The 27,633-nt window shown below is 65.9% G+C and overlaps 1 protein-coding gene across 6 annotated transcripts; it reads right to left on the minus strand.

Moving 5' to 3' along the window:
- DLGAP3 (DLG associated protein 3) lies at positions 1–27,016 on the minus strand. Of its 6 annotated transcripts, none has more exons than XM_080566812.1 (12): positions 26,918–27,016; positions 11,534–12,125; positions 7,873–8,953; positions 6,829–7,034; positions 6,014–6,128; positions 5,645–5,879; positions 4,804–5,144; positions 4,470–4,555; positions 3,298–3,722; positions 2,969–3,060; positions 2,708–2,851; positions 1–2,314 (listed from the first exon to the last, which is right to left on the minus strand). In XM_080566812.1, the coding sequence occupies exons 3-12, from the start codon at positions 8,893–8,895 to the stop codon at positions 2,096–2,098; spliced, it is 2,886 nt and encodes a 961-aa protein (XP_080422938.1). In that variant the 5' UTR covers positions 8,896–8,953; positions 11,534–12,125; positions 26,918–27,016; the 3' UTR covers positions 1–2,095. The 6 variants fall into 6 exon arrangements, with proteins under 6 accessions (XP_080422938.1, XP_080422939.1, XP_080422941.1 ...); XM_080566813.1 differs by having other exon boundaries at positions 11,534–11,613; positions 26,918–26,970; XM_080566815.1 differs by lacking the exon at positions 26,918–27,016 and adding an exon at positions 23,577–26,845 and having other exon boundaries at positions 11,534–11,613.
- Between the last annotated feature and the right edge of the window lie 617 nt (positions 27,017–27,633).

A 27,633-nucleotide genomic window follows, 5' to 3' on the forward strand; every position in this document is an offset into this window, starting at 1 on the left:
ACCCTACGGACCCCTCTCCCACCCCACAGACCCCCCCATAGCCACCCCACAGACACGACAGGCACACAGACCGGGGAAAGGCGAGCCGGGCACCAGCCACGTCCCCGCGGGGAGGCGGCCGCTGGCCCCGGAGTAACCAAAGTCGTCTTTATTAATTCCGGCGGTTTTGTTACAATAAAAACGGAGCCACGTGTCACGGTCACTGTACAGTGCTGGCAGGGCCGGGGGGCTCGGGGGGGCTCGGGGCGTCCCTTTGCAGGCACATCGCTAAAGCTACGGCGTGGAGGCGGCAGGGCCGGGCTGGGGGTGGGGGCTGCTGGCTGGGGGGGCTCAGTCCCGGGGCAGACCCCCTCCTGTCACCAGTGTGTCCTTTGCAAGCAGCAGCCTGGCTCCCGCTGCCCGTGGTGTGGCTTCTGTGCCCCCCCCCCCCCCCCCCAGTAAGTGACACCCAGGTCTTTAGCACCGTCTTCTCCCCAGGGTACAAAGCAGCCTCCCCAAAAGCATCGCCCTGCCGCTGAGCCACCCACACCCCGTGCTGCAGGGGGGCACAAGCTGAGCCCACCTGCCCCAAAATCCTGCGGGGTTGCCCCAGGCCAGGGCTGGCCACGGGTTTGGGGAGGTGCCCAGCACCCATGGGAGCTCGTGGGCAGGGTGCTGGCGTGGATGGCGTCCTCCCCTCCTGCCACCCACCAGGACAGCCCGTGGGGAGAAGGGGGCTCGGGGAGGGCAGCCCTTGAAGGGGTCACAGTGCAGGCAGGCGTCCCTTTGGGGCAGGGGCTGTGGGAGCGGGCAGCTGGGGCTGTTCCCTTTGGCAGCTGCTCTCCGAGGGCTGGCAGCACGGATACACCACACCCCTGCCCCATGCGGGCTGTGCTCGGGGTGGGGACACCGTGAACGTGCTCAGGGATGGGGACAGATGCAGCATCATCCCTGAATGCCCCAGGGAAGCACCCGTCGGGGATCTCCTGGCTCTGCGCACAGAGGCAACGGAGCTGGAGCATGAGGGCTGTATCCCGGGATGTCCCCTGTCCCCACAGGGCACCAGGGACATGACAACCCCCATCTGGGGTGTCCCATCCCCGCGGAACACCGGCAGCGTGGGGAGAAGGGGGGAACCCTTCAGGGAATTTCCATCAGCCCCACGCTGACAGCCCTGTCCCCGTGTGCAGGGGATGCCGAGGCCAGCCCCGGCCGGCAGCTCCGTGCCCGGCGTGCCCGCTCTGCTGTCCCCACACCAGGGCACTGCATGAGCCCGGCACTGTGGGGTCCTGCATGAGCATGGGGAAGTCTCCCCAACACTGCCGCCTCGCTCGCACGCCCTGCACCAGGTCAGAGAGTCGAGGGGGAACCGTCTGCCCTGTCCCCGAGGTGCTCCAAGCGTGCGGACAGACAGATGGACAGACAGATGGGAGAAGGGGGCAGAACGGGTGCAGGACGCCAGTGCTGATGCTTGGTGCGAGGGAAGCGGGGCTGGGGGTTTCTGCTGCTCTGGTCCATCCCGCCCGCCAGAACACAGCTCTGGTCGTGTGTAGTTTCTGTTTTAATTCCTTAGGTTATATTTATATATGTGTATAGGTCAGGGACCCCTGGGTTCCCCGCGCACCGGGGCAGGAGGCGGGGAGCGGAGCGGGGCTCCGGCTGGGCACGGGACTGGGGGGCTCAGGGGGGCCCGTCCCCACGGCCGCGGGATTGCACTGAGTTACAGAGAGGCGGGGGGGGGCCTGCCTGCAGCCCCCTCCCCTCCCACCCAGCAGGGCTGGCGGCTGGGGTCACCTCTCCTTCGGACGGGACAGGGACCGAGGGGGGCCAAGGGACAGAAGAGCTGAGACACGGCCCCAAAGAGGGCAGGGGGAAGGAAGAGCCCTGGACCCTGGCAGAGGCGGGCAGGGGCATGCGGGCGGGGGGGGCGACGGGACGGGGCAGAACCGGGTTGGTGTTCATTCACCGTCGGATCCATGAAACGTCTACGATAGAAAAAGAGAGAAGCTGTGAGTGGGCCAAGCGCTGCCCCCAGGGTGTCCCCGCGGCCCCCGATCACAGTGAGCTATGGACGCGCCGTCCAGTCCGGGTAGAAAAGCCGAGGCCCCCCCCCTTGTCACAGCCGGGTCTGCGCCTCGGGGATGTAGATCTCGATGCTGTCTGCGCTCTCGGTGGCCGAGTTCTGGCGGAAGGAGGCGGCGCGCTTGGCTGCCAGGAGCCGCTTGCGGGCCTCCTGCCGCTGCCGGTCCACCGAGTCCAGGGAGCGCTCCTTCACCGGGTGCACCTTGGAGCGCGGCGGCTTCTTTGGTATCGGGGGAGGCACCTTCTTCTCCTCCTGCACGGACAACGGGGGGGCCTCAGGGTGGGCACAGGGCCGGCCCCTCGTCCCCCTTAACCCCCCCCCTGCATGCGATGGGGAGGTGAGATGAGGCCGCGTGTCCCTTCAAACATCGGCGCGGGGCTGTGCGCCCGCAGCGTGCACGTGCGCGGGATCGTGCCTGGCCCTTTGCAGACAGCGCTGCCCAGAATCCGGCTGCAATATCGCAGCAGAGGAATGGCCTCATTTTTTCCTGTTCTTTGTTTTTCAAGTGGTTGCTGAAAGCACCCGCTGGTTCTGCCGGCGGTAGCTTGGCAGCAGCAGTTTGGCCACAGATGTGTTTGGGGACGAAGAAGGGAGGGATGCGCACAAGCACCAGCCCTGTGCTCCCCTACCGAGCCCTGCCCTTACCTTGGGCTCGATGATCTTCCACCCGTTGGCCTTGAGCTGCTGGAGCTCCGCGAACTTCATGCTGACGTCCTCGATGGAGAGCTGCAGCAGGTCCCAGAAGCCAGCCAGGTCTTGGAAGGTGGGCACTGGGAAGGCATTGGGATCCTGCGGGGACAAAAGGGGCCACATCATCCCACCGAGCATCGGCTCTGCTGCCCCCCAGCCCACCAGGCTGAGCTGCAGCCCCGCTCACCAGCCCCAGGATGCTGGGCAGGCACTCACCATGTTCTGCTGGCAGAGTCGGTAAAACTGCTGCACCTTTTGGGACATGAGGAGCTGGGCGCTGCCCACGGCGCTCCGGATCTTCTCCAGGACTGGCAGGGCCCAGGAGAAAGCAGACGATAAGTTCTCCCATGGGGACACGAGCATCCCTTCCCCATTGCTTGGCAAGGACCCTGCTCCATCATTTGGGGTCCCCAAGGTATCAACCCTGACCCCAACCTCTTGAGCCAAGTGGCATCACAGGGGGGATGCTCCAAGGCACTCCGCAGGTGGGAACCATGCCAATGCAGCCCCAGGGGAGCCCGGCCCCGCAGCCCAGCCCCACTCACTCTCCTCCGGCAGGTCGTAGTCCTCGGCCTCCCGCTCCATCTGCTGGCACCAGCCCTCCATCTTCTCCACCTCCGCCTGCAGCAGTTTGATGAACCACTCGCCGTCGCGGTGGCACGGGGAGGCACGGCCGGAGTCGGGGAGGCTGCGGGAGCCCCGCTCCACCCAGGCATCGCGGCGGGGCACCTCCACCGCGTCGTACTGCATCTGGTAGTCCTCCCGGTACGCCCACTGGCCTTGCGTGTGCACCGTCTTGTACACTGCATACTGCCGGCCGGACTCGGGCTCCGAGGAGTGCCGCTGGAAGGGGCGCCCGAACTGCAGGGCTTTGTCCTCGGTGGCCACGGCCAGGCCGGCGAAGCCCTCCAGCTCCAGGTCCGCCTGCACGCCCGCCGTCACGCTGTTGGAGCGCTTGAAGCGAGCTCGCCTGGGGAGAGAGAGAGCACGTGGGGACCCTTGTGGTGGCTGCACCAGGGGTGCAGAGGGTCCTGAGCCAGCCATGACGTTCCTGCCACCCCTGTCCCCCCACTAGTGCCATCGTGGGCATATGTGGGGTGAGAGAGGCTCGCAGGTGAGGCTGGGGATGCACGGTGTCTGCAGGGACAGCCCTGAGCAGCTGCATCTTGCCAGTCCTTCATTTCCTGTGCTCTTAGCCCGTTTCCATGGCTACCAGTGCTGGACGGTGCTGGAGGATGCCGAGGAGCGTGCACCGGGGTGGGTGGGCACGGACCCAGAGCTCGCTTCCTGCGGGCTGTGCAGGTTCACAGGCTGTGAGGCTCACAGCACTCCCATCCCAGGCGAAAAATCACATTTTTTTTGCAGAAAAATGCAGAGGTTTCACCCGGGCCTGGGCCGGGTTCCAAGCCCAGGGCTGAACCCAGCAAAGGAGCCCCCAGCACAGTGTGGGAGCAGGAGAGCCCCTTCCCCGGGCTGTCCCTTTGCAGCAATGGGGTGAGAGTGCGAAGGCCAGATCCTGCCCCATACGGGGGCAGCCAGCCTAGGATGAGGATGGTGCTGAGCTCTGGGGGAATCAGCTGGGAGGAGAGAGGGAGAAGATGCTGCGGCAGGAACCGGGGGGATGTGAAGCTTTGCAACGGGGGAAAGCCACGGCCAGGAGAGCTTGGCGGGGCTCGGCGCAGTGCTCGGGGCACGGCACAGCCTGGCCCGTTGGTACCTTTTGTCTTCCTCCACCTGCACCCCGATGGAGTGGAACTCCCTCTGGCTCCGGCTCTCCGTGTCCGAGTCGGAGATGGCCTCAACCTGCCGGGGACAGAGGGAGAGTGAGCTGGGCAGCCCCACACCTCGGGCGCTTCGGTGTGCAGCACCAGGAGGAGAAGGGTGCACCCTTGGGAGAGCAAGGGCGAGCCGGCGGGCACAGGGGTGGCATTAGGGCCACCGTGGGGACACACCAGCAGCCAGGGGACGTGCAGCAGCCGCTCAGCATCACCCACACAGCTTGGGCAGACTGGGATTTGGGGCTCAAACCCAGGCAGAGGAGCGAAGCCCACCTGGACGCCGATGGAGGGACGCCATTTCCTCTGCCGAGCCAAGCTCCGCAGCTCCTCCCGGCCGGGGATGGCCTTGATGATGAGCGTGGAGGGCTTGGGGGCGGCGCGGGGCTGGACGGGCGGCAGGTCGAGGGACACGGCCGTCACCTTGGAGCTCTCCAGGCTCTCGGCCGAGTTGCAGCGGGCCGCGGCGTCTTTGGACCAGGCGGGGCTGCGGGCGACCTCGCCGGGCAGGTAGCTCTCGTGGGCAGACTCGGTGCTGCTCTGCGCCGTGACGGAGATGAGGGGCTTGGCTTTGGTTCCTGGAGGGATGGGAGGTGGAGCTTTTCTGTAACTGAAAGCTGTTGTGGGAGAGGCGCAGGATGAAAAGGCGCGTGAAAACACAGACACTTTCTCATTTCCTACCGCGAGCGAGGGCCCCGGGGAGCGGCGCCCACCTCCTCCCGCAGCGAAGGGCCCACAGCCCGGCCGGGTTTGCACCTCGGCTGGCGCAGACCAGCAGGGCCACAGACACCAGCTTGGGTTAGCCCTGCAGGACCCCAAGTGGCCATTTGGCCAGCTTATCCCCAGAAAGGGACAGGAACCTGCCCCGGCCCGTGCTGGATCAATTGCCACAGCACGCAGCAAGAAGGGGGAAAGAAGCAGGGGGAAGGACAGAAAATGGATGCTGGGGACGCACAGTAGACCCCAAATGAGGGGCTGAGCTATGAGCAGGATGCTCACACCCCACGCTGGGGGCTGCGGGGGGCTGGGGCTTGAGGGGGGCAGCAGCCCTGGGTGAGCAGGTGGGGAGACGCGGGGACCCTCGCGCTGCCGATGCCCTGCCACCCCCGGGACTCACAGGTGCTGGGCTTCAGGATGCTGCTGGTGATGGGCGGCCCGGGGGGGGCCGACATGGAGAAGAGCGAGAGGCAGTCGTCGTCCTGGGAGCAGCCCGCCTGGATGGCCCGCAGGTAGCTGTGGCTCCGCATGCGGAAGCAGCCGGGCAGATCCAGCGCCTCCACCGCCTGCGACTCCACCTCGCCGAAAACGGACTCGCACACAGCCTCGAACTGGTGGTTGAGCTCGTCGTTGATCTGGGGAGAGCGGTGGGTGATGCTTGGGGTGGCGAGCGGGGGACAGAGCCCAGCGGGGCAGGAGGTGCTCAGGGGAGCGTCTGCCCTCGGTCCCCACCTTGGGGACACGTCCCAGCTGGGACAGGAGGCCCTACCTGGCCGGTGGTGAAGGAGCGCCCGTAGCCCTGTCCCCGAGGGAGCATTCGAGGTGGCGTGCCGCAGCTGGGACAGTTACAGATATATGAATCAGAATAGTGCCTACTTGCAAACCTAATGAGAGACAGTGGGAATAGAAGGGATGGCACCAAAAGCAACACATTCCAGCCGAGCGTTTGGAAATGCAGCCGCAGCAATGCTCCCGCAGGCCACCACTTGCCCCCCGAGCTCTTGTGAAGACCCCTTCCCACCTCCCCAACCTCCCAGGGGGGCCGGGGGCTTCCTGGCTCCTGCCGGAGGTGGAGGCTGAATGCCGGTCTCCAAAATCGTGCTGCACCACGCCTGCCTGGTGCTTTGCTCTCTGCCTGGGTCTGGCACAGAGATGCTCAGAGTGGGGTCCCCATGGCAGCCCCCCCGAGGTGGAGCTGCCCCTGGCACGGTGTCACTGCGCGTGGCTGTGGGCTCTGGGCACAAGCGGTGGCAGCAGCACATGCAAGGTCCCCGCTGCAGCTCTGCACCCATGCACGCAGCGAGAAGCTGCAGCGAGCGCTCCTGGCAGCCTTGCAAAGATGGGGGTTCCCCAGCAGGGCATCCTCACCACCCCAAAAAGCCATCCCGGGTCCCCACTGGTACAGAGCCATCGGGAGAGGGGCAATTCCGCGCGACGGGCAGCAGGGACAGGGACAAGGACCAGGCCCGTTTTCCCCCTGGATCTAGGTATTTTGCAGCCATCTTGCAGTTTCACCTCTTCTCCCAGCCTTCGCACGTGGCTGCGGCCCAGGATCCCTCCCCAGAGCCCAGCACCAGCCCTTACTTGCTCCTGGCCTGGTCGGCGCTGGAGGAGCGGCGGTAGCTGTCCCGCCGCGTGGCCGCCCGGGGCGATATTTTGGCGCTGGCGTCCGAGTCGGCGCTGTCCTCGTCGCCCATGGCCTTGATGTAGCTGCCGCTGCGCATCCGCCGGCAGGGGATCTCCCCGTCCTTGCCCACCGCCGGGTACCCGCTCCACTCATCCTGCGGCACCTGGGGCAGGAGGCGAGCGTGGGCGCACGCGATGCCACGAGCCAGCCCGAGCCCGGCGTGCGCGCCCAGCCCGAACCCAGGGTGCGTGTGGAACCTCTCCTCTGCCCTCCCTGCCCCAAATCCCGGAGGGCTGCTCCTTCCTGGCCACCTCAGCTGCGTTCCCTGCTTGCCCCATATGGGGTTGTTTCCCAAAACCCGCTCCCACCTCGCAGCCCCCCCAGCAGGCGCGGCTGGGCCAAATCCCACCCATGCCAGCGCAGCCACCCGGCTGGTGGCCGTGCCGCCGGCACCACGGGGTCCTTACCAGGCTGCGGTGGCAGGATGGCGTCCCTGGGCCATGCGGGGAGGGCGATGGGGCCGGCACCCTGCCCCGATCCCCCCGCTGCCGCCCGCCCTCAGATTGCCACTCACTGTCTCCTTCCCCCGGGAAAGGGAGCGAAGAGTTAATTAGCTTTTAATTGAAAGGGGGGTGACCTAGAAGGGAGCCTGGTGACGTGACGGGCCAGGCGGTGGCACTGGGCCAGGCACTAGAGGGATAAAAGCCCAGATGAGGGAGAGGGCACAGGGCTGCGAGGAGCCTGTGCAGGCAGCGCTGCTTCGACCTCAACCCACAGGACTACGGGGCAAGAGATTGCAGCGGTGCTCTGCGAGGAGACCCACAAGGAGAGGGGATAACAGCAGCAGCGCAGGATGAGGCTGCGCTGGGGACAGGGAGCAGAGCTGGCGTTGCATGGCCCCACACCGCCAGGGATGGCCAGGATGGAAGGATCCAGCCCCAGCTCGTCCCACAGCATCACCGGCCGTGGTCCCGTGGGGCAGCCCTGCCCGGCCCCCTCACCTGCAGGTACTGGTAGGCTCTGTCTTTGGCCTTTGCCTCCTGAAGCATCAAGGTTTTCTCTGTGCCGCCGGCACTGGGGTAGGCTTCGCGGGCTTGGCTGACAGTCATGGTGTGCCAGGCACTCCTCTTGAGCGTCTGGCCGTCCAGAGACATGGACATGCCGGCGCAGGCCAGGCATTTTCCTTCCCCACCGCTCTTTAGACTCTTCAAGGTCAAGTCTCTGAAGGCACTTTCGGGAGCGTCCACGCAGTACTGGGTGCCCTGGTCCACGGCGTGCCGGCCGGACACCATGTAGCTGCTGTCGCTGTCCAGGTTGTCGTCGGAGCTCCACCAGCCCATCATCTTGGACCGGTGCCGGGAGTCCACCTTGCGGTCCTTGCTCTTGCTGCGCTTGCCGTGGCGGGACTGGTGGTGGTGGTGGTGGTGGTGGTGGTGGTGGTGGTGGTAGCCGTCCCCGCGGCCGTCCATCTTGGTGCCGTTGTAGTCCCGCTTGGCCGGCGCCTCCAGGGAGTGCGACTTGGCGAAGAGCTTCTGGACGGAGTGGACGAGGTGGCGGATGCGGCTGGGGCTCTCGCTGCGCGGCTCAGCGCCGCCGGCCCGCGGGTACTGCAGCGTGTGGAAGCCGTCGTGGTGCAGCGGCAGCTGCTTCTCGAACTGGTCCAGCAGCGTCGGCGGCAGGCGGTTGATCTTGCTGGCGGGGTGGGCGGTCGCCATGCATTCGTCGCAGGAGTCGTAGGGCTGCTGCTGCGCGTGGTGCATCCTCGGGAAGGTGCTGCTGGCGCTGCCGGAGGGCGGCTCGCTCAGGGGCCCGCCCGGGCACTCGCCGGCCGCGCCGGGGCTCCGCGCCGGGCAGAAGGGATGCTCCAGGGAACACGGCTCGCTGGGGCTGAGGAGGTACGGCTGCCGGCCCTCGGGGCCGTGCGCGACGTAGTCCGCAGGATGCTCGCAGTCCTCTGGGATGCAGCGGCAGCGGTGGCCGGAGGAGTGCTGTGCCTGGCTACGCTCCCCATGGTAGCCCTTCATGGTGTCAGCACCCGCCCCGTAGCCTCGGCATCCTGCAGGGCTGTCCCTGCGGGCTCACCTGCGGGGACAGGCACGGGCACACCGTCACACTCCCCTCCGCCATCCCAAAACCCCAATCCTGCACAGGTAAAGTGTTTGGGCTGCGCTGTGTGGACAAACCGAGGGGGCCAGGAAGCTCCTGGGGCAGGATCTGGCCCTGGCTGAGCCCCTGAAACCCCACCTGGCGTGCTGGGGACCCGGCCAAACCGGGGCACGGACAGGCAGCGGTGCCAAGCACGCGCAGGGCTGCCTCTCACTTGGCTGCCCGGGTGGATGCCGAAACGTGGGGATTTCTAAGGAGAAGCAGCAGCCGGCTACGAAGCATTCAAAGCAGATAGCTTGCAGACGGTGAGGGAGGACATTTCAACATCATCAGAAACTTGTTTTCTTCCCCGACACCAAATATTATGAAGTGTTTTTCCATTAGGAAAACGGTTCTGGCTGAGTTTTCCAGCCGTCGCGATTCACAGAGCCGCTAATGAGCTGGAGCGGGGAGCGGGACCGGGGGGGCTGCCGCGGCGCTGACATCTCCATCCAGCCCGTCCTCCCACCCAGCCGCCGTGCTGCCTGAGCGCCGCCGCCACCCCGCATTTACAGCAGCTCCCTCGACACCTCGCGTTCCCCCAGTGCCTCCATCCTCTGCCACCACGTGCCCAGGCAGCGCCACCACGCTCGTGTCGCTCTTGTTTAACCATTTCCTTAAGCAAAAGCAAGAACTTTTGATGCAAGAGTATCAGCCCTGCTCCAACAGAAGTGCCTCTGCCTGGTGGCTCCGGGACTGGCTCTGTCCTCGCCACGTCCCCAGCTGCACCACGGTGCCGTGGGGATGCCCAGTGCCATACGCACCCCTGGGGGATTTGTCTTCCTACAGCCCCTCCAAGGCCCTGCCTTGGGTACGACTGTAAATGAGGAAAGTGCTTATTCTCCAGTGTAGCTTGGCTAATTAACAGGCATCAATTAATGCACGTTATCATATTTAGCGAGGGTGACTTGGGCACCTTGTCTCTGGGATCAGATTCAGGCGAGGTGGCTTCGCACAAAGCCGGATCAGCCTCCAGCCACGGTGACATGTCCGGGGACAGCCCCCAGGGGACACAGTGGGGACGAGGAGCCCTGGGGGCCACAGCCAGCCCAGCCGGAGCATGGGAACAGAGCTGTTGGGTGGGGAGCTGGGGGGAGGATGGACGAGGGGCCCCCAGGATGGCCGGGGGTGTACAGGGATGGAGAGGGAGAGCTCTAGGAGAGGACAGGGACTTGACGCCTCCAAGCGCAGCATGGTCTGATGGAGCTGCCAGCGTTGGCAGCAGCCGGGGAGTGTGCTCCCCGCCCCGGCAAGCCTCTCCCCTCGCCTTTCTTCCCAGCTTCAAGGCTGGATCACTCGGTCCCACTCGTCTCCCCCCCGCCCTCGTAATCTCGCTCCTGCTCTAACGAGGCTCACTAATTGCTGCCTCTTAAGACGAAGGAAGCTGCAGCCTGCTACAAAAAAGAAAGGCCTCTGCCCTCCCGGGGGAGCTGCGGCCACACAGGCGGTCAGCAGCAGGATGGATGGACGGACGGACAGACGGGCAGACAGATGGACGGACGGATGGATGGATGGAGAGATGGGTGGTGACCACAGGCTCCCTCCCAGCCCCAGCTCTGCCTCCGCGGGCTGAGCTATCATCTCACGCTCACGGAGGGAAGTGCTCAGCTGATCCAAATATTGCCACCACATCAGGAAGAAGGAGTCACAACAGCCGAGCAGCCCGTTATTAGGAGCCGGGCGGGCTTTTGTGCTCGGGAATGGGAGGAATTAAACAAAGCCAGCGCTCCAGCGAGGCAGCGCCACGGCTCCCCCACAGCTGCTGGCAGCGGGAAGGGGACGGGAGCGCTCCTGGGGGGCTCTGCATGGGCAGCGTGGTTGGGGGTCCTATGCAGAGACCCCTGGGAGCCTTCCTGTCCCCACATCCCACAAAATCACAGACTCAAAATGGGGGAAAAAACCCAGCACCGGCTGGATTTTGTGCCATTTAACACCAGGGTAATTACCACCATTGGGAACCTACCACCCACACAATTATGTGCTAGGATAAACTGGAAGAGCATAATTACCATTACAAATAACTCACTTCTTGCCTTTATTGCATCCAAAGCCCGGAGAAACTCCCAGCAGCAATTCCCTCACCACCAACTTCCTCCTGACTTTTGGTTCTGCGGCTTTCCTGCCCACCCCAGGGTCGGGGGGAAGGACTGGGGCTCGTAACCCCCGGGGTGCTGCTGGGCTCACCCAAACTCAGCTCCCCGCTTCACTTCCCACAGGGGCCCTTAGTAGAGGTAATCCTGCTTCCTTACACCGCCTGGGGAGATCTCAGCCTCGGCAGCAGCGCCGTGCTGCTTCCCCCAGCTGCAGGTACCCGGTGCAGCCCCCACGGAGCCCGGACCCCCGGCACCCCCCCGACACCCCAGTCCCACCCAGCACCCCTGGACACGCGATGGGGAGGGGACAGGATTGCAAACCCCGCTGCAACACCTGGGTCTGGCAAAGCGTTGCAGCACAAAACGAGGCTTTGCAAGGTTTCCAGGGCACACCCAGAGAGGCAGGACCCGGCTGTGCACTCACCGCCCGGCGCTCAGGGGGATGCTGTCCTCATGGCCCGGCCGCTGGCTCCTCCACGCAGGGTGTCCCGGGGGCACCAAGGTCTGCAGGGAGAGGAAGCAGAGGGAGGAAGAGCAAGAGCGGTTGTCCCCAAAAAAGAGCCTGAACCAAATCCCCCGGGATTTTTAGCAGTGCCTCCTTCCCTCCTCCGACCGAGGCAGTCCCATGGCCAGCGCAGCCCCGCACGTGTTTCGCCCGGCTACGCCCCAAAACCATCCCCAGCCACATCCTCTTATGCAATTCCCTGCCAGCGGGCGCCGGAGCCGGCCCAGCGGCTGCCTCGCCGTTGACTTTGATTTGCTCTGGATCCGGCCATATGCTCCACAAAGGCTCCTCCTGCCACCTCGGCTTTCCAGCGCGAGCAAAGTGATTTTTTACAGCCGCTCGCCCGGCAGAGGCGCGCAGCGAGGATGGCGCGAGCCCGGTCCATTCTACTTTGCAAATTAGCGACAAGTTTGGCAGCGCGGTTCCTGCTGGGGATCTTTATGGCTCGTGATGAAAGCAAGAGAGAACAAACACGCAGCTTGAGCTCCCGGCACCGCGTGCGAGCTGGAGTCTGAAAAAAAAAAAAATATATGGTCTTCCCACTTAGGAGCTGAGCAAATTTGATCTACAGTCGCTGGATGAAAATAAATACGGAATACCGCCAGGTCGGTTCCACCATGCTTTTAATCTATTTACTTTTTCCCAACTAGTTGTAAGCGAGAAGGATTGCAGAAAGCAAACATTTTATTTTATTACTAATTACTCTGTTATTTTATTAGGCTGTATTAGTAAAATTTACTCAGCCTGAAAAAAAAGGGGGCTTAGTAAAGGAATCACCTAATTTAGTACATAATTCTGCGTCGGGTAATTATTTTCTTAAAAGTTGAATTAGCTGAAAGCAGCTCATGGATATTTCATTAGTTGTGTCAGGCAGGAAAGAGATAGTGTAATTAGTCAGAAGTTTGTCATTCCTGTAAGTAATTACTTTACAGGGAAGGGTGAGGGCAGCCCCCTTTGGCTGTGCTCGCTCGATGGAGCCCATCAGGGTCAGGGGGATCCTCCCCAAAACCACAGGGGGGGATGAGTGGAAGCACCACGCTCCCCTGGAGGAGCCAGCTACGGGATCATCCCCTTCCCAAAGCGATCCCTGGTGCTGTCCCCCCACCCCGACCCCTCCTGGGGTCCCTCTCCCCAGGGACCCCCTGGCCCCCACAAGCCCAGCCTCAGCCCCGTTTGCGCAGAGGATGCCGTGCCCAGCGCCGTGCCCAGCGCCAGCGCTCCGAGAGCGCGCTCCCGTGCAATATTTATGATGCAGCAGGCACGGATGGAGCACAGCCGTGAGCGGGGAAGGTAGGTCAGGAGCTCCGGAGCAGCTGAACGCCGCGGCACCGAGCTCATCCAGGAGCAGAGAATTCAGGGAGAACAAAGGCAGCTTCGCCCCGAGCAGGGCACGGAGCGGTGCGCAGCCCTCTGCTTCCAGCGGCGCTCGCGCAGAGGGACGGGACCCAGCCCACGTGCTGCCCCGCCGGGCCCTCGGACAGGCAGCCGAAGGAGCCCCAGGAGAAGGCAAACCGGGACACCAAGCGAGCAGGATGCAAAGATCACAGCCAGCGTGCTCGGTGTGCTCAGGAAATCAAAGGCAGCTACCGGGAACGAAACAAAAATAGAGGGCTGAGACGGGCCCTGCCTGGGAAGAAACCAAGCAGAAACAAGGGGCAGAACCCAAGCAGAGGCAGCTTGAGATAAATAAGGGATGAGGATATTTTTTTAAAAAGTCATGAAGGACAAATGCCAGCTGAAAAAATTCAAATGTGGGCAGAGCAAGCGAGAGTCACCGAGCCTGCTGAGAGGGGCCAGGGCAGCCGAGCCTCGAGCACCACGTCCGGACACCCTGAGCCAGCTCCCGCTGCCTTCGTGCAGCCCCAGCCCAGCTGCAGGCAGCAGAGCCTGAATTATTCCCCTTCACTGATGCCGTTAATCGCAGGAGCTGCTCCGGCCCTGTGTGCAAGGAAGGGACCATTCCAGCTCCTCGGCCATCAGCAGGACCCAGCAGGGCTCAGCACCGCTGGGGTGACCCCAGCTGGGGACAGCAAGACCCCGCTGTCCCCGGGGAAGGACACCGAGCGTCGCTCTTCCCATCTGCCCCGCTCCGCGCGAGGGGACTCCGAGGACAGGTTGTTTGATGGGAGTAGTTTATTAAGCACATGATTAATTTTGGCACCGGCACCGGCTGCCTGACAGCTCCTTCTCCCAGAGCTGGGGAGAGCGAGCGCGCGAGAGGTACTGCCTCTGCTGATGCAGCGGTTGGTGGGATGAAAAATCCTGCAATGCAGCACTGCTTCTTAATGAGCCATTTGTCTTTGAGTCTTCTTGACTCATTACCATGCCGGGAGAGGGATGGGAGTTGCCCCAAGTCCCCATCTGAGCAATTACTCCTCGAGCAGAGCGAGGAAATACTGCCACACCATGCCCCAGCTGCCGGGGATCCCGCACGGCCGCCAGCACCGGGACTCCCCGCCGCAGCGCCGCTGCCTCCGGCTGCCGCTGCCACCGGTGCCGGGGGGAGCAGGGCCCGGGGCCCCCGCTGCTGCCACGGCCTTGTGCCAGCGCTGGAGCCGATCCCCGGGGACAGCAGCCAGGCTCTGTCCCCAGCTGGAGCATCCCGGTGCTGCAGAGGCAAAGCCAGCGGAGAGGGGACCCCAGCGCCCTGTCCCCATGGAGCCTCAGCATGTGGAGGAGCTGCTTCACAAGCAGCAAAACCCTTCACAAATGGGAGGGGATGGGGCCGGCAGCCAGAGCACCTGGAAGAAATTGGGTGGGAAAGAAAGGGGCAGGAGGAAGGGGCTGGTGCGAGCATCCTGCGGTGGGCACAGGGAAGGGACAGACAGGGCCATGTGGCTAACTCCTGCTCCCTGATGGGGCAGTCAGAGAAGCTCAGAGATGGATTAACGCACAGCACCAGCACCAGTGGCCTCAGGGTGCTGGGAGGAGCGAGTAATTAGGGATGAGTGAATAATTAGGACGGGGCAGCTGGGAAGGAAACGCACCTGGACAGCAAAGCAGTGCGTGCCGGCGTCCCCCCAGCTCACCCCTTCCCCAGCCTCCCTGCCACCGCTGCCCAAGCACTGTACGGCAGCAGGATTTGTGTCCCCACGGGGGCTGCCACCGCCCTCCGGTGTCACCGCCGAGCAGCTGGCGCGGGGCTCAGTGCGCTCCGACGCGTGCCCGTCGCCGGTGATGCCCACGGGCAGCTCCCCTCGCACGCACACCCAGCATCTGCCCGCACTGCCCAGGGCAGCAGCAGCCGGCACCCTGCCCCGCTGCCCCCCCGGCAGCTCGGCGAAGGTGACACTGGGGTCCCAGCGGGATGGAGAGCCAACAGTACCTCTGGAAGCCCATGCCTCATGGACCCTTTCCAGGCACCTGGGATGTGGCAGCCCCAGCGGGGACCGCACGGCTGCTGCCGGCTGTGCCGCAGCCCCCGAGCTTGCAGCGGTGCCGGACGAACCCCCCGTCCCCACCCGCAGCCCTCGGCGTTTCCATTTCACCCTCCACATCCCCACCGCAGCCCGCTCCATTCCCACCACAGGGAAGTGCTGCGTCTGCTCCAAAAGCCACTTAGCTCCCCGGCCCCGCGGTGTAATGACTTAAGCCTGGGATCGTTTCAAAGCTGCTTTCGCGAGCTCAGGGCACGCGGCCATGCCAAAAGGCTCTGAACGGCCACCAGTGCTGCTCTGCGCCCTGAATTCCCCCCCCACGTGCCACCCCCTGCCCCGACCTCAGATGCCGCCCAGTAAAACCAGTTTCCTTCGCAGCACCAGCCCTGTTCTGCGTCTCTCCCTGCAGCAGGCCACCTTCTAGCAAGCAGGCTCTGGGCACGGTGCAGCAGCAGAGCCCGAGGTCCCCACCAGGAGGGATGTCCCAGGCCACCGAGCCCCCCCTGCCAGGCTGCAGCCCCCACCCCGGGGCCAAGGGCTGGGACGGGCACCGCGAGCCTGTCGAGCAGAGCTCGCCAGTGGAGGACCCAAACTGCCGCTTTAATCGATGGGCTTAATTTGCAAAGCTGATGAAAAGCTAAATATTTAACTACATAATTCTGCACGGTGCTCTCGGCGTGGGCCCAGCGTGGGGGCAGAGCGTGCGGGTGGGGGGGACGCGAGGGCAGGGCGCAGAGCAGCGAGGAGCAGGGGCACGGCAGGGCTGGGGGACACTCTGCTGGGACCACATCGGCACCGGTGTCCCCATCACACAGGGCACGGGGGTGGCACAGCCCCTTGCCCCCGGGCTGGGCAGTGCCATGGGTGTTCTGCTGCAGGCATCCCGTGTCCTGCTCCCCACCTGCCTCCCAAGCATCCCCCGGGAGCCATGCGGGAAGGGGAGCGCGGCCCAAGACAGGGAGCTGCAAAGGGCAGCAGGACGTGCCCCCGCGGAGATTACACCCCTGATATTCCTGCTACAAGAGCTTAGAGATAAAAGAGATTTACAGGATTTACCAGCAATACAAATTGAATATTTAATTTTAGCTGCAGGGGACGAGCCAGGGCTCAGCCCCAGCAGCACACGGAGGGGCGCAGGCGGCAGGCGCGGGGCCTCCCGGCCTCCTGGGGAATCGTCTCCAGCGCTCAGGAGAAAACCAACGTCACTGGGAGCCGGGGGGGCAGGCAGCCCTGTGCTGGTGGGGCCAGGCACCCCCTGCCCCAGCCTGCCCCTAATCCCAGCAGCCACTTGCTGACTGCACGGCACAGCCTGGGGGTCCCTCGGGATCGTCCCCAGTGCCGTCCATGCACGGCCCCAGTGCCAGGAATACTCCGGGGTTGCTCAGGAGGGTCCCTGGATCCCACTTTCCATCCTGGAGGTGACACTTGCCTGCCTCCTGCTTTGCCACAGGAGCACAGGCTGATGGGCTGGGGACAGCTGGAAGGGACAACCAGAGCTGAGCACCCTCCAGGATGGGATGGAGAAGCCCCAAAGGGGACCTGCCCCCCTCCTGCCCTGGGGACAGTGCTGCACAGGGTCCCCGGGGTGCCACCCAGCCGGGACCCATCCTGCCTCACCTCTCCTCGGGGGCACAGCACCGGCGCAGGTCCCGCCGCGGGGCGGGCAGGGGGAGGACAGCGCAAGATGAATGAGGGAGTCGAGAGGCTAATGGCATTGTCTGGAAAGTAGGTCGTGTGCTGAGCAAAAAGATATTTATATCAAAGCTCGGTCCCCCGCAGAAGCTCCCGAGCAGGGCGCAGGCAGCGCCACGAGCCCACGGCCACGGCCTCGGTCCCGTGCGGGCGGCACGGCCCCGGCACCCTGCACCCCGTGGCACCCCATACCCCCACCCCACTGCCCCGGCCAGGGGTCGGCACCCGCTGTGGCCCCGGCTGGGCTCTCACAGTGCCCCGGCTGTGCCACTCTCAGGGTGGAAATTAGAGATGTAAAATTATCCCGACCGCGAGGGAGTCACGGCGGCTCCGCGCCTCTCGCTGACCTGGCTGATGGCTGCGGGCACCACGCGAGGAACCACGCCGGGTTATTTGTAATGTAGCTTTTGCTAATGTGTAAAAGGCCCCTGATGCTCCCCAGACGGGCAGCCAGCGCAGGGAAGGTCGTGGTGGGATCTCACAGCCCGCACACCCCCGTCCTGAGGTCTCAGCCTTGTTGCCATCCCCAGCCACGTCCCTTCCTGGGGGGGAAGATGCCCCGCACACAAAGCATCGTCCCCAAGGTCACCCCAGCTCTGCTGTGGGTGACCCGGGTACCAACCCTGCTCCACACCATGTCCTTCGTTCACACCCGCGTGCTTCCCATAAACCAAGGGAACCATCCCCGAGCACCTGGCTGGAGCCTGCCCAGAGGTTTTTACCCTTTTCCCCTGAATTTCCCCCACCCTGAAGGCTGCAGGTGCCCCCCAGCCCACGCTCGCCTGTCCCCATCCCGCACCCGGGCAGCCTTCGATGCGCCGGGCCGGCGCGGGAGCAGGTTGGTTTCCCATAATAGCTGTGTCGGCTGAATTTACAGCCTCGCTCCAAGTTATTAATAATAATGGCCTCACTCTTAAGTAGGGCTTTTCATCTGTCTCAAAGCCCTTTCCAGAGGACGTCTGCGGCATTATCACCATTTTATTAGCGTTTCGGCGAGCAGGAGAGCGAGACACGGAGGGAAGGGATGGCCGTGCCCACCACCCGGCTGCAACAGGGGCCCCGTGGGGAACGGGGACCCCGGAGCCCCCCCCATGGCGCAGCCCCATGAGAAGCGTGGCCAAATGGGGACCGAACGGCCCTCGGTGCTGTGCTGGAGGCACTGCGGTGATTTACACGGGCGGCGAGCCCAGGCCCTGCCGCGCAGATAAATCCACTTGAGGCAGCGATAAAACAGTGTCACCTCACCGGTAATCCGCAGCGCTCCCAGCGCGCTGAAAAATCGCGGGGCACGGCACCACCCGGCTGCTCCGGGCTCTGCATCGATAAACGCCGGCCCCACGCCAGCCGGGGCTTGGGAGAAACCCGGGGTGTAAATCCTCTGCCCTGGCAGAGCTGTGGCAGGAGAGCACCCCTGGGCGAGCACCCCTGGGCGAGGGCGAGCAAGCACGGCGGGTGCCCGACTACATCCTGACCCCTTGAGGTTTAGGATTTGCAGCAGCCAGGTGGGACCGGGGCCGTCCCCAAGCCACCCCCGTGCGCCCCCGTCTCCCCGGGCAGCAGCGATCCTGCGCTCCTCTGCTCCTCTCCCCGCCGATCGCAGCGGGGCTCTGCGGGCAGATTTATTTCCCTCTAAAAGTGCTTTGATCCGAAGTTATTTTTTGTTTACTAGCAACAAGGTATTGTAAATACATCTTTGCCGATAATTATAGAGTCTGGGTGCACACCTTAATCTCCATAAAATATCAGATGCTACAATTTGCCTGATTTAATGAGATTGGAGGCCGATACGCCGCTGAGGTGAGCTGTAAACTTGGGGAGGGGGAGGAAAAAGATTGAAAATGCAACGAAAAAAACGTTTCCCCCGCCTCCTCCTCCTCCTCTTGGGGTGCAGCACCCGGACCCCACAGCCCCCCGCGGCACCCACCCCCTGCGCCAGCTCCCTGGGTGGGCCCAGGCTGCGCCGCAGCAGCTTCACGCAGGGATGGGCATTTAGGGCAAACGGTGCTTTTTATACCGTTTACCTCATTAAAAACCTCCAAAAGCTCAGAGGGACGCCGAGGCCACGCCGTGCACCGCGTGCCGGTGGAGGTGCGAGGACAGGGCACCGGGGTGGGGGGGGGGGGGGCTGCTGCTGGCCCCATGCGCCCCAGCGGGTCCGGGTTATGGGGCGGGTAGGAACAGGGCAGAGCCACGCGTGGCAGGGCTGTGGGGTCCCACACCACACACCAAGGGCAAGCCGGGGGTCTGGGGGGGCCGTGCTGGAGCAGATGGGGATGGGGCCCAGGCTGCAGGAGCTCAGCACCCCCTGCCACGGCCGTGCCGTCACCCCCCTGCCGTGCCCCTCTCCGGAGGGGGACCCCCGGGCAGGGGGCTCAGCGTGTCCGGGCGGGGGTCCCCTCCCCGCAGCAGGGGGGGGCAGCCGAGGAAGCAGCAGGCTCCTCGCCATACCGAACACCGCCGTTTCCACAGCAACCTTAAAGGCCTACAGCTTCCGCCTCGCTAACGAACCCGCGCCGGTGACGTTCCCGGGGGACGCCGAGCCCATCACCCCGGCCTCGGGTCACGGCACCCTCTCCCTGCGCCCGCCCCAAACCCGTCCCCCCCACGGCCCCCGCACCCAGACCCCAGAGACGCGGGGGCTGGGGAGCCTTGCACCCAGCGGGACGGGCACCCCAAAACGCCCCCGCTGCCATCCAGAGGGCACCGTGACCTACAAACGTCAGGCTGACGGGTTAATTAATTTCCTCCTTCCTCAGGCCGTTATCAGCTGGAAGAGAACATCACCTGAGACTGTTAATTGGGCTAATTATTCCAGGTTCAGATTTTGAATAATTAGTTACTGTTGTCTCCAGCCTTACTTCCACAGTTCTCTAAAAAGGGCAGGCGCTTTCCAGGCTCCCAGAACAAGGCAGGTGCCAGAGAGGGCAGGGGGCTGCGGTGGGGTCCCAGAGGGTGACAGCCCTCACTGGGGACAGGAGGAAAGGAGGAGAGAGGGGGTGAGAGGAGGGCGGAGGGGAAACGCCCCCAAATCCCCCAGGCACCCAAGCATGGGGCCAGGATGCTGGCACCGCCTGCTCCATCCTACACCATAGGGAGATGCCTGCCCCAGGCTGAGCTCCCCCCACTTTAGGAGCTGCCCACTCACAAACCACTCACAGCAAATTCCCCCGAGGGCTCGCACCGGTCCCCTCCGGGCATCCGACTGCTCCTCGGCTCCGGTCGGGCTCCCCCTGGTAAAATCTCAGCCCCGTGCTTTCAGGAATCGGGATTTCCCCCTTGGGTTTCCCACTGTTCGGCGTGGAAACGCGCTCTGTCCGGGCAGGAGGGCAGGCACCCACCCTAAAAAGGGCCACAGCCATACTGGTGCCAGCCAGTAGTGGTACTGGTGCCCATGGGGACACAGGGACCTCCTGCGACCCCTCCTGGGACATGGGTGGCGGGTGCCACCGGGTGGCCCAGGCAGGGCAGAGGGGCGAGCCGAGGCAGCGCAGCCCCCAGCCTCCCGTACCCCAGGAACACCGTGCTTCCTTGCAGCCTCGTCCCCCGCTATTAATAGCCTTCGCTAGCCTCCCTGGGAGCCATTTGCATATTTGATTGCAACTCCGAGGCGGGGCAGGGCCCTTCAATCAGCCGCTCCCGCAGCCTCATTTGCATGGGTTGACATTTTGTGCCGGGAGCGCTGACACCGCCACCGGGCGACGGGGACGTGGCTCCGGGGGTCCCAGCTCCCCAGCCTGTGGTGCAGCCCCCAGCACCCCCTGTCATCTGCTCTGCACCCACCCGGGGGGGCAGAGCCCCCAGCACCCCTCCAGCCTCCCTAAAACCCCGTGGAGATGAGGGAGCTTTGGGTGGCCCGTGTCCCCAGGTGGCCTGCGTCGTCACTTTCCAGCCCGACCCGCGCCCCGGCCCCGTCCAACCTGCCCAGCGGGGTAATTACCTGCCCGGCGGGGTAATTAGCAGCGCCGGCAGCAGGGCAGGGTGTGGGGTGTCAGGCACACCGGCGGGTTGGCTACTCGTCCTGCCAGCCTGTCTGGAGCTGCTGCACATCAAAGGCCGGTGGCAGGCTGGGATGTGAGGGCCGGGACGTCCCCAAGGAGACGGGGGGGGGCTCCTAAACCTCAGCGCACCCATCCGCATCCTCAGGAGGGACCGAGGGGACACAGGGACATGCCACTGATTGTCCCGTTTGGCCACATGGAGCTGGAGCAGCAGTTGGAGCAGCTGGACCCGGCACGGCCACGTGGTGCCGGGCTGCACAGCACCGGGGGCAGCTTCTGGCCACCACCAGGCCACCACCATGGCCACCACCATGGCCACCACCAAGCCACCACCACAGCCACAACTAAGCCACCACCACGCCACCACCACGGCCACCACCACAGCCACCACCAAGCCAGAACCAAGGCCACCACCAAGCAACCACCAAGCCACCACCAAGGCCACCACCAAGCCACCACCACGGCCACCACCAAGCCACAACCAAGGCCACCACCAAGCAACCACCAAGCCACCACCAAGGCCACCACCAAGCCACCACCACGGCCACCACCAAGCCACCACCAAGGCCACCACCAAGGCCACCACCACGCCACCCCACAGCCCCGCCGCCAGCCCCTCTCGCAGCCCCGGGGCCAGGGAGGCAGCTGCAGGAGGAGCCAGGCAGCCCCAAAGCCCCAGGCACACGGCTGGGAGCCGGTGCCAGCGCTGCCCCAGGCCATGTCCCAGGACGCCCTCGCCTCCCCCCGGCTCTTGGCATCACGAGGTGCACGCTCGGCAAGACAAAACAACCCGGGGCGAGGCGTGGGACCGAGCCTGAGGACAGTGAGGATTAAGGGGGAGTTCTGCCACGTCCCTCCCTGCTGCCTCAGTTTCCCCTCCCAGAACACACTGGCGATGCCGGCTCATTGAAGGGTTTTGGTGGCAGGGGAAAGCCGCACGGAGGGACCTGAGTGCCCCAGCCAGGCTGCCACCAGCACCGTGCCGAGGAGCGAAGCGGAGACAGGCAGGGCTGGAAGCACAGATGTCGGCACCGGCTGTGCTGCTCCCCGGCAGCGGGGCCGTCTGGCAGGCAGACAGACGTGGGGCTCCCCGGCTCCAGCAGGGGCTGGGAGCAGGCCCCAGGGGGCCCCCATCCCTGGCACACACACCGGGGTGCAGCCCTGCCCTCCCCGTGCCACCACGGCACACTCGCTCCATCCGCACCGGGAATCTGCTCGGTGCTCTGCCATGGAGCAGGAAAATCCCTCCGGAACGCGACGGTTGGGCAAACAAACGCCCACCCCAACCCACCCCATCCCATGGGGGGCTTGGGGAAGGTTTCCCCGGCTCCCCAGCCCCTGCTCTCCCAGCCCCAAGCCCTGGGCTCTGATCTCTCCGGTGCTGGGCCATCGCTCCCCCTGCCCCCCTGAGCACAGGACGAAACCTCCGGTGTGCGCACAGCCCCGCTCCCTCCTGCCCCTCCACCGCAACAGGGACACCCAGCACTATGTGTCACAGTGCAGGGGGGCCTGGAGCAGGGGGCACTCACCTGCATCCTAACCGAACACCCTCACAGAGACCACCACATCCACAGGGGTGAGCGCAGCTTGTCCCCAAGGGCGAGCCCAGCTCGGGCACAGCACCGGCTGCCGGCCGTGCACAGCCCCGGTGCGTGCGGCCCCCGGCCCCGGCACGCACAGCACGGGGCTGCGGGGAAGGGAGGAGAGACCTCGGGGCTGGGCTGGGAGCTCCCCATCCCGGCCGGGCGAGCTCCAAGCTGCGCCGGGGCTTGTCTGGGCGAGGGCTGGCCGGGAGCCATACGCTGCACACCGAGACGAGGAGGTGGCTGCCAGCGAGGAGGGCTCGGCCAGGAAAGGGTTAGGAGTGGCTCCGCAGGGGTGCGGGGAACGGCCCCGAGGGGGTCCCGCTCAGCCCCCCCACCCCGCCCGGCACCCCTTTCTCCTTCCCTGCGCCCCACTCACCCTTCCCCAGCCCCTAATCCGTGCAGTCGCCCATCCACGCCCGCCGGGAGCCGGAGGATGTTCGAGCGGCGGCGGCCAGGTTCGCTCTCTCCCCGCCAAATCCCCACGGGCTGCCCATGCCACGGCGGTGTCCCCAGGGTCACGGCCACCCGAGGCAGCGCGGCGGCCGCTCTCCCGGCCAACACCGGCACCTTCCAAGCCGGCGAGAGGCAGCGGCGGAGCCGGCGTCCCCGCTCTCGAGACACACCCCCGCGTCCCCACGCGCTCCAGCCGCCCCCGCGCCCCGGGAAGGGGCTGCCCACGCCGAGCAGCGCCTGCACGCCCCCGCGCCGTGCATGGCTGCGCACGGACGGACACGCGGCCCCGCCGTGCGCACGCACAGCTGCACAAGGCACGCGGGCACCGCTGCTGCAGCGCTCTGCACCTGGACGGCCACGCAGCCGCTCCCGCACCGCTCTGCGCCCCCCGCGCGCCCCCGCGCAGCAGCACCCCGCGCACGCCCCAGCGCTGCTACCCCGCTCCTCCTGCACGCAGCCCTCGCCCCCGCCGGCCCCGCCGCGCGCCCGCGGCCCCCCAAATCCACCCGCACGCACCGTGGGGCTGGCTCCCCTCTCCCCCAGCCCCCTGGGGTCCCAGGGAGCTCGGAGCAGAAGCGAGCCGGGGAGCGCCAAGCCCTGCCTGCTGCCCCGCTGCGCCGATGCCGGCAGCACGCTGGGGCGCATCAGGCAGCCCCACCACGGGGCCTCATCCTGCCCCACCATCATACAACCACGGTGAGGACATCCACAGCCAAAACACACAGCATTTCCCCATCGTGCCCCCAAACAGAGGGGTCCCCAGCCCCAGCAGAGCCCCGGCAGCCCCCTACAGCTGCAGCAGCGGGGCCGGGGCAGCGGCAGGTCCCCCGCCAGGCATCACGCCGGCATTCGGTACCTTTCAGTTTTCCGACGCGGCACCCCCGCACTCCCACGGCCAGGCTGTTCTCCAGCTCCGCTCTGCCCACCGCAAACTTCAGCTGATTCCAGCCCAAATGGCTCCTGGCCCCACCAGGAGAGGGGCCAGGCAGGGAGCGCAGCCCCTACCCTGCCCGGCTCCCCGAGCTGCCTTTTAGGGCCGGGCAGACCCCGGGTGAAACGCCGAGCACTGGCACCCGCGCCGCAAACATCTGCTCTTCCAGTGGCCTCATGATTCACAGGTTATTAATTGGGGCTTGGCAGCGCTGGGATTTGTGTTTGCATCCCCTGGCTTCGCTCGGAGCCACAACTCGCTGCCGACAAGCTTCGGGTGCCAGAGAAGGAGCCAAAAGCAGCAATGCACCGGCCGCAGAGGAGCCGAGCCAGGACGGGCATGCGGGGCCGGGTGCCCAGCCGGGAGCTGGGTGCGGGGAGCAGCGCAGAGCCAGAGCCAGCGCGACGCCCGCAGCAGCACCCAGGGCTCGCCGGGAGCCCAGCACCACCGGCGGCGGTCCCCAGGGGGGCTGCGGCCCCCGGGTTGTGGTGGGGAGGTTGCTGCCTTGGCTCCCACCCGGCTGCTCTTGGCAGCAGCCCTGGGTGCTGTTGGTGCAGCCTGGCGAGTTCCCTGCCACGAAGAGCGCTTTGTTTGGGTAGGGTCTCCCAGCTGCTCCCGCGAGCAGCACCGAGCTGCTCGGGCACCGGCTGCTAGCGAGGCTTCGAGGGAGAACTGCAGAGCAGCTCTCTGCTCGGGCAGCATCAGACAAAGGCTTTGAAAAGCCTCCTCCGAAGAGAGCCAAGAGAAATATGAATTCAGAAGCTGATTAGAAACCATGTCATGGCTCGTTCCAACTCCAGCATTTGGGGAGGAGTGAGCTGGCGGGGGGTGGGGGGAAAACGTGAGAAATTTAATTAGGATTTAGGGAAGGTTTTAGAGGCACTGACACAGGGAGAGGCTGGAGCACATCTGCTCGTGGGGTGGGGGACACCAGGTGCCTGGAGCGCCCCCGGCCCTGCGGAAAGGTGGAAAGTACAAATTAATTCTCCTTAATCCGACAGGCACTGGCTCTGCCGCCACGTGCTGCCGCCGCAGCTGGCAGCGAGCAGCCCGACCCCCTGAGGCTGAGCCCCCTCAGCACCCCATGGCTGCCACCGTACAGCCCCAGGTTTCGGGGACCGCAGAGCCCCGAGGCCACGCTGATGGGCACTACGCAGGTCCAGGAGACCCGGCACTGCTCTGCGTGTCCCCATCCCTTGCCTTCCTTGCCGTGCCTGCGCCACGGGGTGTACGAGGGATGCAGGCAGCCGCCTCCATCCACCCATCACCGGGATCCATCCGACCACCGGCTGCATGCCCAGGCCCCCCCGGCCCCCCCGGCCCCCGGCACGGCTCGGTGCTATTCTTAGCTCCCCGGCTCTGCGCTCTCCCAGGCAATGGCCCCGTGTATTACTATTATTGCTCACTGCCAACGTCTCGAAGCAGGCAGCCAGGATCGTGGTGGGGCTTCCACACCCCTGTTGACCTGTCATTCGGTCCCTGTTGGGGTTTGCTCTTCAACAGGCTATTTCGGGAAATCCAATTTTATGGTCAGGAGGAGCACAAGGCACGCATTCTGCCCCTGAGCCGGGTCCAGGCTCTTCGCGTCGCTCACAACCAGATTTTAGCCCGTGATGGAGAAGAGGGCCAAGAGTCACCTTTGGCTCCAGATCCCAGTTGCTGGCTCGGTGGGATCCAGGGTTTCAGTTCAGCTGACGGGAGAGACGCGAGCGCCTGCAAAACCTGGAGCTGGAGCCCCCGCCGCCGCCGCAGCACCTGGGCACTGAACCCGAGCGCGGGGCCTGATCCTGCCCACGCTGCCGGGCAGAGCCGTGGGGACCCCGCAGCAGCACAGCCGCTGGCCTCACGGCTCCTGCAGGAGCTCCAGGCCCCGCTGGTCCCAGCACGGCTCTGCCCCGAGCTGGCGATGGGGATGCAGAGCAGGACCCCCCGTGCACCCCGCCTGGCACCCCCCTGCCCTCTCCTCCAAGCACTGCCAGGGCTCAGTGGGGTAACGCAGCCCGAAATGCAGCTCACGCCTGTGTCTCCCCCTCGCCGATGCTCTCACTACCCCCCTAACTGGGGTGCTCCACACTTTGATGGCTATTTTTTCCCTCCTCCACCCTCCGAGCGTGGCTGTGCCCGGCTCGGTGCCCCTGCTCAAGGCCGCGGAGCTGCCTCACGGCCGGGTGTCCTCGAGGGCCGGGGGCTGCGGACGTGTGCGGGAGGATGCTCGGAGCAGGGAGGCGAGGGACTGCGATGGACAGGAAATGACATCCATTTCCTAACAGAGAACCTGCGCTGCCGGCCGCATCCTGCCCCGATTTACACCAAGGGAGGCCTCCTGCTCTCAGCCCGAGCTCCCGCGGGGGCTGCTGGTGCCCGTGCCCGGCTCCGTCCCTTCCTGCGCGCTCGGGGCTTCGAGCTCGGCCCCGGCAGGGAGGTGACGTGCGGGGCGTCACGGGATGGAGAGCGGAGAGCGGTCCCGGCGCCAACTCGCTCTGCAGGATTGGCACCGGGTGGAGGAACAAAATCCCATCATCAAAGGGGGAAGAAGGAGAGAAGAGCGTGGCACCCGGACCCCGTGCACCCAAAATCTCCCGGTCCTTGCCGACGGGGCCGGCTTGCGCCACGAAGCCTGGGAGCGCGGTGAGAGCCACGGCGCGGCTCGCACCCCACGGCACCTCCCGGCATCTGCTGGCACCCACCCGGCTGGGACCCGGCTCCATCACCCCGCACCACACCCCTCCCACCCCACGGCACCAGAGGCTGCCGAGAAGGGAGACCAAGGGGCTGGGGGGGCCCTGGGCCTGCCCGACCCGTCCCCGAGCCCTCCGCAGCGGGGCGAGCAGCGGGATGGCCGGCGTCGCCCCGCTGAAGCGCTGCCAAATCCTGCCCTGCCCGGGGGGCACCGGGAGGTGCGAGATGCCGGGTGCCCCCCTGCCCTCCCCACGCTGCCAGCAAATGCCCCCAGCCCCCCCCCCGCACCCCATAGCTCCCCTCCAGCGCGGTGGGGCCGAGCGGGGACCCTGCGGGGCCGGGCACCTCGCGTGGAACCGTCCCGCGTGGACCAGCCCCGGGGCCCGGCGGGGAGGGCACGGAGCGCCCAGCGGGGGCGGCAGACGACCGCGGCTTCCCCGGGAGAGGCACGGGGGAACCGGGAAGACCGCGACGACCGTGAGCATCCCCGACGACCATACCCCAAAACCAAGCACCATCCCCGAGCATCCCCCCCCACCCGGTGCCCGCTGCCCCCCCGCGCCGTGCTCCGCGCCCTCGGCTCTTACCCGGTGCCTACATCCTCCGGCCGGGACCGGGGCCGGTGCCGGTGCCCGGCGGCTCCCCGGCGGCCCCCCGCGGCTCGTTCGGGCACGGCTGGGCACGGCTGGGCCCGGGCCGGTGCCCCACGCGTGGGAGCGCGGCGGGCGGCAGCATGCGAGTGGCGGCGGCCCCGCAGTGCAGCGCCGAGCGGCGCAGCCACAAGACGCGGCGATGGATTTTCCCCGGGAGGCAGAGCGGGAGGCGGCGGCGGCGCAAAATGGCTCCGGTGCGGCTCTGCCGCCGCCTCCCGGCGCCCCGAGACCCCCGCTCCCCGCCCGCCGGGGCTCCTCGGCAGGGCCGGGGGGAGGAGGTGGGGGAAGCCGCGGTGCCACGCGTGGGGACGGGGGGGATGCCGGGCGAGGGGTATCCCCCAGACCGTGGGCATCCCCCCCAGACCGTGGGCATCCCCCCCAGATCCTGGGCATCCCCCCCAGATCCTGGGCATCCCCCCCAGGCTATGAGCATTGCCCCCAGCCCGTGAGCATCCCCCCAGACCACGGGCATCCTCCCCAGACCGTGAGCATCCCCCCCAGCCCCTGTGCATCCCCCCCAGCTCGTGGGCATCCCCCCAGACCCTTGACATCCCCCCCCGCCCCTGTGCATCCCCCCCAGCCCGTGGGCATCCCCTCCAGACCGTGGGCATCCCCCCTAGACCGTGAGCATTTCCCCCAGCCCGTGGGCA

Source organism: Anser brachyrhynchus, assembly GCF_964034855.1.
Source record: "Anser brachyrhynchus genome assembly, chromosome: 24".
Classification (NCBI taxonomy): Eukaryota; Metazoa; Chordata; class Aves; order Anseriformes; family Anatidae; genus Anser; species Anser brachyrhynchus.

What these genes read in the sequence shown, in the direction of transcription:
- DLGAP3 (XM_080566812.1), bottom strand. Translation starts at nt 8,895, where the DNA reads ATGAAGGGCTACCATGGGGAGCGTAGCCAGGCACAGCACTCCTCCGGC. An exon ending in GCCGACCAGGCCAGGAGCAA is followed by an intron (nt 6,129 to 6,828) that starts GTAAGGGCTGGT and finishes GTCTCTCATTAG; the next exon opens with GTTTGCAAGTAGGCACTATT. An exon ending in CAGGTGGAGGAAGACAAAAG is followed by an intron (nt 3,723 to 4,469) that starts GTACCAACGGGC and finishes CTCTCTCCCCAG; the next exon opens with GCGAGCTCGCTTCAAGCGCT.